At 35.0% G+C, this 12,655-nt stretch overlaps 2 protein-coding genes across 8 annotated transcripts; both read right to left on the reverse strand.

Moving 5' to 3' along the window:
* Positions 1–397: 397 nt before the first annotated feature.
* Positions 398–1,119, reverse strand: LOC135129024 (fatty acid-binding protein-like). The gene is made up of 4 exons (XM_064056112.1): positions 978–1,119; positions 748–920; positions 587–691; positions 398–532 (listed from the first exon to the last, which is right to left on the reverse strand). The coding sequence occupies exons 1-4, from the start codon at positions 1,042–1,044 to the stop codon at positions 476–478; spliced, it is 402 nt and encodes a 133-aa protein (XP_063912182.1). The 5' UTR covers positions 1,045–1,119; the 3' UTR covers positions 398–475.
* Positions 1,120–1,922: 803 nt separating this feature from the next.
* Positions 1,923–10,514, reverse strand: LOC135128625 (fatty acid-binding protein homolog 5-like). 7 transcript variants are annotated; one of them, XM_064055561.1, is made up of 5 exons: positions 8,498–8,809; positions 2,504–2,629; positions 2,275–2,447; positions 2,114–2,218; positions 1,923–2,059 (listed from the first exon to the last, which is right to left on the reverse strand). In XM_064055561.1, the coding sequence occupies exons 2-5, from the start codon at positions 2,568–2,570 to the stop codon at positions 2,003–2,005; spliced, it is 402 nt and encodes a 133-aa protein (XP_063911631.1). In that variant the 5' UTR covers positions 2,571–2,629; positions 8,498–8,809; the 3' UTR covers positions 1,923–2,002. The 7 variants fall into 7 exon arrangements, with proteins under 7 accessions (XP_063911631.1, XP_063911630.1, XP_063911629.1 ...); XM_064055560.1 differs by lacking the exon at positions 8,498–8,809 and adding an exon at positions 8,288–8,351 and having other exon boundaries at positions 2,120–2,218; XM_064055559.1 differs by lacking the exon at positions 8,498–8,809 and adding an exon at positions 8,288–8,351.
* Positions 10,515–12,655: the final 2,141 nt, after the last annotated feature.

The raw sequence follows: 12,655 nt of genomic DNA on the forward strand, positions 1-12,655 counted from the left end.
TGAAGGTACCATGATCTCGGAGATTTGTCCCACAGATGTATATGTTGACGTTATTTTTGCACGTTACTTATCAGTGGTCTCTGTACAATTTTAGTACAAACTGATATTACCTTTAGGCTCTCTGTAGATGTTACCTACAGATTTCAACTCTAGTGCTTCAAAACCAACGTGTTAAATCAAATAATACATTTTAGTATCAAGAAATCAAACCAAAGTAATTACCTTTTCTAAAAATTGCACACTCGAAATTATAAGAAATCTTACATTGTCACCGTTTTCTTTATATTTTTAGTTTTGTTATCTTATCTTAATGCGTAAGTTATGTAAACTATCTCCTCTATAATCGTTGCAGCTCTATCTGCTAATATTAAGGTCTAAAGTGGCACTTAAAACACGATTAACTATTAACTTTGTTTTATTCCATCAGTTCACATACAAATGGCTCTTAATTCACCACCCCATAAATAAAATAATTCTAGACCCTCTTGTAAAACCTCTTGGCCGTAACACCTCCTCCGTCCTCCTTCAGCGTCTGTAAAAAATCATTAAACATTCACAACCTCTCAACTCTTTAACTCCGCCTTACCACAACGAGTTCACTATCAGAGAAGTTAAAAATCCTCGAGCCAGACTTTCCGTTGGGCACCCTCGACGTGACAGTCAAGGTATTCCCGTCAATTTTGGCCGTGCTCTTAAAAATCAAACCAAAGTTATTTGGTGCAAAAAGACGCCAGATTCAATACTTACTTTGAGGGTGACGTTATTCGGCATCGGTTCGTCTACTTCTTCGCCCAGTATGAAAGTCGAGGAAGAGTTCTCGACTCCAGAGTCGCTGTTCACTGAAACTTTCTTCCCATCAACGACCACTTGAAGCTTGGGCTTGAATGTGTCGGCTAGTTTGGCCTTATCTTCGGGAACGCCTACGGAAGCAAATTAGTCAATCAATGCAAAAATCCTGTAACAAGCGGTTGTTTTACCTAGGGCTTTGAAATATTCCACGAGGTTTTCGTTCTTGACGTGCTGGAAGGTTCCTCCGACGGACATTTTGGTGGTTGGGGACTTGCAAATTGAATGGTGAAGAATTGAGTGTCGAAGGGTTTTTATATGTGGCGATGATGGTTTGCTTTTTGAGCGGAAGATAAGATTTAGTTTTTTACTAACAGCTATCAGTGCTTATGGCTAATTTATTATCTAAAGCTTTGAATGCACGGAATGCATGAATAGTGCGTTTTTAGAGGTCATAAAAGTTGTAAAAGTGTTTGTCTAAGTAGCTCCCCACTTTTTCGTGGTGGAATAATGGGCAGTAGACAAACGAAATGTATGACTACCAATGCTACGCAACATGCCAATTACTCTATTTCACAAAATTCCTTGACTTGAAAAGAGACGAAACTATGCAATGTCTCTGTACGTAAGATACTCCTGTAGTCGAATGAGGGATTTTCGTTAAAATTTGTCACTTTTTCGTCAAGTTTCATCGACGTTTTCGGTTTTACTTCAGTGTTTTTGGTTGTTATCCTCTATTTCCCAAGACAATTCTTATCAGAACTAACCTAGTTTATTATTTGTCTTGTTTGTTCTATGTTTTTGTTTTGTTAACGTTTTTTTGTTCTTTTGCGGCAAAAGTAAACATGACCGGCAAAATTTTTAGCTCCCGTGCTCAAAAAGTGGTGACTATTCTCATAAAGTATTTCACTATGGAAAAGGGGAACAATTGTCCCTGTTGTTGTTAAATGCCAGAGAACAAGTAAGACAATATTTGTATATTATTAATTATAACGACTGGTACATTTTCACCTTATTCTTTATATTTTTAGTTTGGTTATCTTATCTTATTGCGTTAGTTATGTAAACTATCTCCTCTATAATCGTTGCAACTCTATGTGCTAATATTAAGGTCTAAAGTGACACTTAAAACACGATTAAATATTAACTTCGTTTTATTCCATCAGTTCATATACAAATGACTTTTAATTCATTACTCCACATAAATAAAAAAATCCTAGACCCTCTTGTAAAACCTCTTGGCCACAACACTTCCTCCGTCCTCGCTCAGCGTCTGCAAAAAATCCTCAAACATTCAAAACCCCTCAACTTTTAAACTCCGTTTTACCACAACGAGTTCACTATCAGAAAATTTAAAGACCCTAGAGCCAGATTTTCCCTTAGGCGACTTCGACGTGACAGTCAAGGTGCTCCCGTCAATTTTGGCCGTGCTCTTAAAAATCAAACCGACGTCATTTAGCGCAAAAAGACACCAGATTTAACACTTACTTTGAGGGTGATGTTATTCGGCAGCGGTTCGTCTACTTCTTCGCCCAATGTGAAAGTCGAAGAAGAGTTCTCGACTCCAGAGTCGCTGTTCACTGAAACTTTCTTCCCATCAACCACCACTTGAAGCTTGGGCTTGAATGAGTCGGCTAGTTTGGCTTTATCTTCGGGAACGCCTACGGAACCAAATTAGTCAATCAATGCAAAAATCCTGTAATAGTGGTTGTTTTACCGAGGGCCGTGAGATATTCCACGAAGTTTTCGTTCTTGACATGCTGGAAGGTTCCTCCGACGGACATTTTGGTGGTTGAAAACTTGCAGGTTGACTGATGCAGGGCTAAGTGGCGATGATAATTCGCTTTTTGAGCAGAAGATAAGATTTAGTTTTTTACGAAGTGCTATCAGTGGTTACGACTAATTTATTATCTAAAGCTTTGAATGCACGTAATGCATGATAGTGCATGGTTGGAATTAATTAATAGTGTGATTTTAGAGGTCATAAAAGTTGCCAAAGTGTTCTTAGTAACCACATTATCTTTTTAATCACGATTAACTTACATGCTATTTTGACCAAATTTTCATCAACTTTATTTTGAAAACTAAAACACTTGTATTAGAACATTTTTGTCGTAATGATTTCCACTCATCCGGACCAATTTTCAGTTTTTTTTGTCGGTGCATTTTGCAAACACCCTGTATACTATCTTCTATATCTGACGCCTGTTTACCAAGAGTGACTTAATTAATAGTACTAAACTGTTACATAACCCAAAATTACTAAAATGAACCTTGTCAAAGTCTTTGCTTAGATCTGTGTATACGACATCAATCTGTAGTCTGTTGTCAATTGCCAGAGAAGCCATTTACGTAAATCGAAAAAGATTAGTTACCGTAGATTTGCCTTGGACAAAGCCATGCTGGTCATCAGAGATGGCATTACTAACATGTGAATACAAAGCGTCGGATAGAACACGCTCAAATAATTTTGTAAAATTTGACATAAGCGCTATGGGTCTGTAGTTATTGATACTGTTTGGCATTTGGATTTGGCATCAAGAAGAATTAGAAAATGATGGTTTTAAAATGGGCCTGCATAATCCATGTGTACACGTTGCCAATTCTTTTCTGGTATTTCCCATTGATGAATCAATGCCTATTTAGGATTTTTCTTAACATCACGACAAACTTTTAACCATATTTTCGATGTCAGAATCGATGCCTTTCCAGTAGCAATAGTTTCTTGCTAGATATTTCATTTTAACCATTCCTAGGTGTGTTGAATGAAGTTCGCGTAGAATAATGTGTTGTAATTTTTTTGGAATTACCACACGATGTCCTCTAAATATTATTCGATCGTGCAGTGAAAATTCTAGATCTCTTCCGGTTACATTTAGAATTTCTTTCTTCATTTTACATAATTTTGGATCTGTTCTTGTTTCTTTTTCAATTTCATGAGCTGTGACTGTTTCCGTACCAATCTGATTAATTAAAATCGTATTTAACACGTATTCATCGACAGTTTTTTCTTCTTCTTTTGGTGATAATTTCAATGGAGTTCTGGAGAAATAATCAATATTTACATGTTCACTGGATTTTCGACATTCGTTGGAATAATTGAAACCGGATAAAAATTGTGCATATCTTAACATTCTGGTTGCAGATAAGGCTGGAAGTTGTTTTCGAGGATTTAAAATAATACTCAGTGGTTTATTATCCACAATTAGAACAAATTTCCTTCCATAAATATAAAAGAAAAATCTTTTGAAACGCCAATAAATGGCTGTTGCCTGTTTATCTAATTGACTATAACTACGTTCAGCTTTTGTCAACGACCTGGATGCAAAAGCAACTGGTCTTTCAGATCCGTCTGGAAAACGATGTGACAAAATACCTGAAAGTCCATACGGGCTGGCGTCTGTGGCAAATGTTATGTCTAAATAAGGTGTAAAAGACATGAGAACTCGTTCACTGGCTATTTCAGTTTTGGCTTTTTTGAATGCTGTTTCACATTCGATAGACCATTTAAAATTTGTGTCTTTTCTTAACAGACGGTCTAATGGATATAACATGCTGGATGCACTGGGAATAAATTTTGTATAATACATCACCATTCCAAGAAAACGTTGAAGTTCTTCTAAAGAGTTCGGCCTTGGTGCTTCTATGATCGCTTTGATTTTATTTTCAGATTTTTCGAGTCTTTTTTCTGAAACGACATGACCCAAATGTTGAATCCTCTTCTTGAAAAATTGACATTTTTCTCGATTCAGATGCAGATTATATTTACGTAATCGTTCAAGAACTTTAATTAAACGAAATTTACATTCTTCAATAGAAGAACCTTGAACCATTATATCATCAAAATACGCTGTGGAACCTTCTAAATCGTGAACAGTTCGATCGATGACTTTATGAAATTCATTTGGAGCCGTTTTGATATCAAAGAAGAGTCGTGTTTTTTTTTTTACCTCCATGAGTTGAAATTGTTTGTATTCGTGTAATGTACAGAAATATTTATGCTGATTACTTTGTAATCAGCACACAGTCTAATGTCACCATTCTTCTTATTTTATTTTTTTATCTTTAATTTATTGATACCATAACTTTGGCATCACTAGTTTTTTTGTCGTTTTTATGCAAACCTCTTAATTTGAAAAAGTTTTCGAGTCTGACTGTAACTCTCAAAATTTTCAACGCTTTCATCAAATCCGTCGTAAGTTATAGCCTGGGTCTGCAAAACTTCTTGTACAATTGCAGTCGATGTTCGTTGTTTTTGTAATGTAGACACCAATCCACTAAGGGCCGCTACTAATGCTGATAAATCTTCGGCCATGTTCTTTAATCACTCGTCGACAAAAACTGGAGCGTATTTAACAGTTTAGATATTTTTTATATTATTCTTTATTTGATTGAAATGTCATAATTGAAGATTATTCTAAACATAATCATTTTACCAAAATATCTCACAAACTCGATCTCTTTTGAAAAACTTCATACAATTATCTACTGTGCAGCTTTAACTTGTATTCAAATTAACACATGTAAAGATAACATAATAAATACAAACACCAATCGTATACCTTCCACCCCTCATTGGGAAACACGGTTAAATTATAAAATTAATAACATTAGAAAACAACTAGGTCAAATAACACAGTACCTTAGAGGAGTTAAATCACCACATATAATGACATGTATGCATTCGATACTGACCAACAATAATTTTCATCAAACTGATTACGATTAGTACAACACAACACTATCCCAAATTAAAGATACCCTATTACAAAAACTTTCCTTATATAGCAAACGACTTAAAAGATACAAACAACCACATCTCAGAAAAATTCATAACACTAAATTTTTAAACAAGGAAAAACTATTCTATCAACATTTAACAAATTCAAGCAAAACTCAATTATCCGGTGAGCTTCCAAGTTCACAGGATGTAACAACATTTTGGTCAAAACTTTGGTCTCAAGAATTTGAATTTAGCCAATCTGCCAAATGGATTCCTCATATATCCCATAAACTATCCACAGTTACACCAATGAATGATCATCAGATAACACTTGCCGAATTAATAAATACCATCAATAAGACACACAACTGGAAATCACCAGGACCAGGAAAAATCCATAATTTTTGGATAAAAAAATTAAATTGTATACATATTCATTTACTACATCACTTAAATCAGTTCCTTCTAGACCCATCCTCCTTTCCAACATTATTATGTCATGGTGTAACATACCTAAAACCTAAAGATAACGACACAAAAAATCCATCAAAATACGGACCTATCACATGTTTACCGACAATCTATAAAATATTAACCTCATGCATTACACAAAAAAATTTATCAACACTGTTTTAACTCTGACATCATTAATGAAGAACAGAAAGGATGTATTAAAGGATCCTTTGGTTGCAAAGAGCAATTAATCATAGATTCCATCATCTGTGAACAAGCTAGAAAAGAAAACCGAAACATATATACTGCTTTTATTGATTATAAGAAAGCTTACGATTCTGTCCCTCATTCCTGGCTATGCAAAATTCTGGAATTATACAAAATTGATACTAAAATCTGCACTTTTCTCAAATGTTTCATGGAATTTTGGAAGACCATCCTCCAAATAACCTTAAATAAACAAACAATTCAGTCAGATCCAATAATGATCCGAAGAGGAATTTTTCAAGGTGATTCTCTTAACCCGTTATGGTTCTGCTTAGCAATAAATCCCCTCTCTGATATCCTGAACAGCTGCACTTATGGGTTCAATATAAGAATTAACAAACAAAGAGAAAACAGAATAAGTCACTTGCTGTATGTGGATGACATAAAAATATATGCAAGTACACAAAATCAGTTAACAAATCTATTAAATCTGGCTGAACAGTTTTCCGGTGATATTGGTATTCGTTTTGGTATTGAGAAATGTAAGACCTAAGCAATCAGAAAAGGCGTCCAACACCAAGTACCACATATAACCCAGAATAACGAAATAATCGAAGCCCAAGAACGAAATGATACATACAAATATCTGGGTTTCTGTCAATCCTCCCACTCAATCATACCAAAACGAAAACACAATTGAAAGATCCATACCTAGCGAGATTAAAATTAATATTGAAGACACAGATAAATGGAAAAAATTTAATGAAAGCAATAAATACATTCTGCGTTCCACTGCTAACATATTCTTTTGGAGTCATTAAATGGTCCAAAACTGATTTTGAAAATTTAAACATCGCAACAAGGAAAATCTTCACACAGTATAGAAGGCATCATCCAAAATCGTCGATTGAAAGATTGTCATTGCCAAGACAGAATGGAGGAAGAGGTTTCCAGAACCTAGAAAACTTATATCAGAGACAAATCTCAGATCTGAAGAAGTATTTCTTGAAACGAGCGGAAAGAAATGAAATGTTTCGCACCATCACAAGAGCAGATTTGAACCACACACCCTTAAATCTGTCGAACACTGAAAAAATCCACACCCCCCACACAATAGACAAAATAATAAGTGGGCTAAAACAAAAACAACTACATGGAGAATTCTACAAAGACTTAGAAGAAACTCATGTTAATAAGAAGATGTCATTGATTTGGTTAAAAAAATCAAGTTTGTATGCCGAAACAGAAGGATTTGTGTTTGCTATTCAAGACCAAGTAATTAATACCAAGAATTACAGAAAATACATCATCAAAGATCCGAATATAAGAAACGACTGCTGTCGCCTCTGCAAAGCAAAACCTGAAACGATCCAGCACATAATCTCCTCCTGCAACATCCTGGCACAAACTGACTACAAAGTTAGACACGACAACGCAGCCAAAATCATTCACAAAAAATTAGCAACACTTATGAACCTAATCGAAGATACGACACCCTATTACACTTACATTCCATCTCCGTTCCTTGAAAATTACAAATACAAATTATACTGGGATCGCACAATACTTACAGACTTAAACATTACAGCTAACAGACCAGACATCATACTTATCAAAAAACACACGAACGAAGCCATTCTCATTGACATTGCTATTCCTAACACAAACAACATTATTCAAACATACCACACCAAGATTTCAAAATATCTACAACTATCGATAGAAATGAAATCCATGTTGAATCTTAAAAAAAAATCAATTCTACCCTTAGTTATCTCTAATGTAGGTGTAGTCCCAAATAGCTTAGTTGAGAATTTAAAGACTTTGCATTTGAATTATTCAATAATTGCCAAAATTCAAAAAGCTGTTTTGTTAGGAACATGTCATATTGCTCGTAAGTTTCTCGAACAGTCTGATCATGTCAGTCAGATTAGATTAGCACCAGTAGGTCAGAGTAGTGTAGGTCACATTCCAAGTGATGCGCGGATAAATGATCGGTAGTTACACTACACTTTTGGGGATGGGGTGAGATTAGAGAATAATAGCAGATTAATTTGTATACTGTAATTCTGGAATCTCGAAAGTTGTTTTGTTAATCTAATCAATGCATATCCTTACTTGGTCTTAGTACCCGTAATGATAGAAGTCTTGCCTGAATGCCGGTCATTTCCGGGTCAGTGGTGGGTCTTAATAATAATAATAATAATTTCTTTGTTTTTTTAAACATTGTAACTTGGTTAATATACTGCTTTTCTAAAATTATTAAAGCTGTCAGAGTTTGAATTATTTGCAAAAGTGACATTTTCAGTCTTGTTGAATGTAACATACGTGCTGATGATGTAAGTCCTCACGAACTAATCGTAATTCTTCACTAGTTATCACAGTTCTAATATATATTTCCTTAATTATTACAACTGTTACATTTTCACCTTATTCTTTATATTTTTAGTTTTGCTATCTTATCTTCATGCGTAAATTATGTAAACTATCTCCTCTATAATCGTTGCAGCTCTATCTGCAAATATTGAGTAAGGTCTAAAGTGGCACTTAAAACACGATTAATATGAAGTTTGTTTTATTCCATCAACTCATATACAAATGACTCCAAATTCACTCCCCAATAAATAAGAAAATCTTAGACCCTCTTGTAAAACCTCTTGGCCACAACACTTCCTCCGTCCAGCGTCTGCAAAAAGTCCTTAAACAGTCAAAACCCCTCAACTCTTAAACTCCGCCTTACCAGAACGAGTTCACTATCAGAGAATTTAAAGACCCTGGAGAAAGACTTTCCGTTGGGCGAATTCGACGTGATAGTCAAGGTGCTCCCGTCAATTTTGGCCGTGCTCTAAAAATCAAACCAAAGTTATTTAGTGCTAAAAGACGCCAGATTTAATACTTTCCTTGAGGATGGTGTTATTAGGCATCGGTTCGTCTACTTCTTCGCCCAATGTAAGAGTCGACGAAGTTTTATTGACTCCGGAATCGCTGTTCAGTGAAACTTTCTTCCCATCAAGGACCACTTGAACCGTGGACTTGTGTGACTCTGCTAGTTTGGCTTTATCTTCGGGAGTGCCTACGGAAGCAAATTAGTCAATGAATGCAAAAATCCTGTAACAATGGGTTGTTTTACCCAGAGCTATGAGATATTCCACGAAATTTTCGTTCTTGACGAGCTGGAAGGTTCCTCCGACGGACATTTTGGGAACTTGCAGGTTGACTGATGGAGGGTTGAGTCGCCGAGGGTTTTTATATGTTGCGGTGATGTTTGTAGTTTTTTAACAACTGCTGTCAGTGGTTATGACTATGCATATAATTATTATCTAAAGTTTTAAATACACGTGATGCATGTATTGTGCATTGTTCAGATAAATTTATAGTACGATTTAGAGGTCTTAAAAGTTGTAAAAGTGTTTGTCTAAGTACACGAAACTAACGGGTGTACAATGAAAATTATATTTTATTTTCAGAGAGAAATTAGGCAACCGAATACACTTTAGGACATGAATGGTTTCATCATTACTGTCATAAATGCAGTCAACTAAAATAGTACATTTTAGTATCAAGAAATCAAACCAAAGTAATTACCTTTTCTAAAAATTGCACACTCGAAATTATAAGAACTCTTATATTTTTATCTTAATGCGTAAGTTATGTAAACTATCTTAAAACGCGATTAAATATTAAATTCGTTTTATTTCATCAATTCACATACATAAAAAAAAATCCTAGACCCTCTTGAAGAACCTCTTGGCCACGATACTTCCTCCGTCCTCGTACAGCGTCTGCAAAAAACATTCAAAACCCCTCAACTCTTAAACTCCTCCTTACCATAACGAGTTCACTGTCAGAGAATTTAAATACCCTCGCGCCAGACTTTCCGTTGGCCATCTTCGACTTGACAGTCAAGGTGCTTCCGTCAAGTTCGGCCGTGTTCTTAAAAATGAAACCAAAGTTATTTAGCGCAAAAGCACGCCAGATTGGATACTCACTTTGATGGTGGTGTTATTATACATCCGTTCCTCTACTTCTTCGCCCAATATGAAAGTCAAGGTATGCTTCTCGGCCCCAGAGTCGCTGTGCATTAAAATTTTCTTCCCATCAACGACCACTTCAAGCTTGGGCTTGGCAGAGTCGACTTGCTTGGCTCTATCTTCGGGAACGCCTATGGAAGCAAATTAGTCAATCAATGCAAAAATTTTGTAACAAGTGGTTGTTTTACCCACGGACTTGAAATATTCCAGGAGGTTTTCGTTCCTGACGTGCTGGAAGGTTCCTTCGATGGACATTTTGCTGGTTGAGAGCTACAGGTTGACTGATTGAGGGTTGAGTGTCGAAGGGTTTTTATATGTGGCGATGATAGTTTGGTTTTTGAGCGGATGATAAGATTTAGTTTTTTACTAACTGCTATCAGCGGTTATGACTAATTATTATCGAAAATTTTCGATGCACGTGATGCATGATTGATGAATAGTTTTGAGAAATCTATAGTGCTATTTTAGAGGTCATAACATTTCTAAAAGTGTTTGTCTAAGTAGCTTCACCGTTTCCATTTATCTGTGGTACTAGCTGACCCCGTGAACTTCGTTTCACCTACAATTTAATTTTGAATCTGCAAAACCGAATGCTTTGAAATCTTGCAGATGTTTTAAACATATGATAAGCATAATAAATTTTTATGCAAAATATATTTACTTATCCCCTCCAAAAAATTGATGACGTCAGCCCAAAATTTTGCCAAATGAATCCTTTCTAAAACTTGTGATTTATCGTTCCATTTATATTTTTTAGTTTTGTTTATAGGGGGTGTCTCAAAAAAATTAATCACTGAGTCAATTTATTTTATTGATTGAATCAAGAATTGCAAAACTGAATTTTGAAATATTGCAGACGTTTTGAAGTTACTGTATGGCATGTTAGCTTTTTAATCAAAATATATCCAGCCCAAAAACTTGATGATCAGTATATATTCGTAATTTATCATTGCATTCATATTTTGTATGTTTGCATTTTTTTTTTCTTAATATATACTGTTTTTTCACATAACAAGAAACTGAAAACATGTTTAAAATAGTACTCCTAATTGCAAAATCAATATTTCCTTATACAAATTTTCTATTTTAAACATGTTTTAAGTTTCATATTGTGAAAAGACGTCTACACATATTAAAACAAAAAGGCAAAATGTAAGCCCGCCCACCCGCCCTATCCCTATTGTGATGATTTTTTTATTCGCCGTGACCTAAGAGGGCCGAGCTTAACTGCAAATTACTTATTTCTTTACAAGAAATTAAAAACATATTTTTGAGTATCGGGTTGTTCAAGGAATACTATGTATATTAAGAAAAAAATTCAAAAGATAGACTCCCCCCCACCCACCCTATCTAAACTGTGATAAATTGTTTATTCTTAGAAATTTAAAACCCGTTTAAAATGGTATAATTTTTTGTAAGAATATATGGATTTTGCAATTAGGCTCCGCCCCTAGGTCTGCCAACGAATGAAAATTTCATTACTATTTAGATCAGGTCAGGTATAGATGGGGCTTAATCTTTCGCTTTAATTTTTCTTAATATACATAGTATTCTTTGAATAACACGATATTCAAAAACCTATCACTAAAGAACATGTTTTACATGGTAATTCTTTTAGAAAAATACGGATTCTGCAATTAGGCTCCGCCCTTCTTGACTAACGAGGAACAAAAGAAAAGCGTCCCAATAGAGACAGGGTGGGTGGGTGGGGCTTATGTTTTGCAGTTTTTTTTCTTCTTAATATATTGTTTTTTTTCCATAACAAGAAACTGAAAACGTGTTTAAAATAGTACTCCTAATTGCAAAATCAATATTTCCTTATACAAATTTTCCATTTTAAGTTTCTTATTGTGAAAAGACTTCTACACATATTAAAACAAAAAGGCAAAATGTATGCCACCCGCCCTATCTCTATTGTAATGATTTTTTTATTAGCCGTGAGCTAAGGGGGCGGAGCTTAACTGCAAATTACTTATTTCTTTACAAAAAATTAAAAACATATTTTTGAATATCGGGTTGTTCGACGAATTCTATGTATTTTAAGAAAAAAATGCAAAATATAGATACCGCCCACCCACCCTATCTAAATTGTTACAATTTTTTTATTCTTAGAAACTTAAAACACCTTTAAAATGGTAAATTTTTGTAAGAAAATATGGATTTTGTAATTAGGCTCCGCCCCTAGGTTTGCCAACGAATGAAAACTTCATTAATATTTAGATTAGGTCAGGTATAGATGGGGCTTAATCTTTCGCTTTAATTTTTTTTAATATACATAGTATTCTTTGAATAACACGACACTCAAAAACGATTCTACGACAACTGGTCGCAAACAATTGATCGCGCGACAATTGATCGCAAGCAACTCGTCGCAGCACAATTGGTCGCACGCGACAATTGATCGCGGTGACAATTGATCGCAGCGACAATTGGTCGCACGTAAATTGATCGCAGC

This window comes from Zophobas morio, unplaced genomic scaffold, assembly GCF_036711695.1.
Source record: "Zophobas morio isolate AGI-343-1 ecotype UQ-CSIRO unplaced genomic scaffold, CSIRO_AGI_Zmor_V1 ptg000014l, whole genome shotgun sequence".
NCBI classification, from domain to species: Eukaryota; Metazoa; Arthropoda; class Insecta; order Coleoptera; family Tenebrionidae; genus Zophobas; species Zophobas morio.

Excerpts from the sequence above, each read along its gene's own strand:
- LOC135129024 (XM_064056112.1), bottom strand. The coding sequence starts at position 1,044 with ATGTCCGTCGGAGGAACCTTCCAGCACGTCAAGAACGAAAACCTCGTG. Across the intron at positions 692-747 it reads CGAATAACGTCACCCTCAAA|AGCACGGCCAAAATTGACGG; the intron begins GTAAGTATTGAA and ends TTGATTTTTAAG. Across the intron at positions 533-586 it reads CTGATAGTGAACTCGTTGTG|ACGCTGAAGGAGGACGGAGG; the intron begins GTAAGGCGGAGT and ends GATTTTTTACAG.
- LOC135128625 (XM_064055559.1), bottom strand. The coding sequence starts at position 8,336 with ATGACCGGCATTCAGGCAAGACTTCTATCATTACGGGTACTAAGACCA. Across the intron at positions 2,630-8,287 it reads ATTACGGGTACTAAGACCAA|CGAATTATCATCGCCACTTA; the intron begins GTAAGGATATGC and ends CTGCTCAAAAAG. Across the intron at positions 2,448-2,503 it reads GGAATATCTCACGGCCCTCG|GCGTTCCCGAAGATAAAGCC; the intron begins GTAAAACAACCA and ends TTGGTTCCGTAG.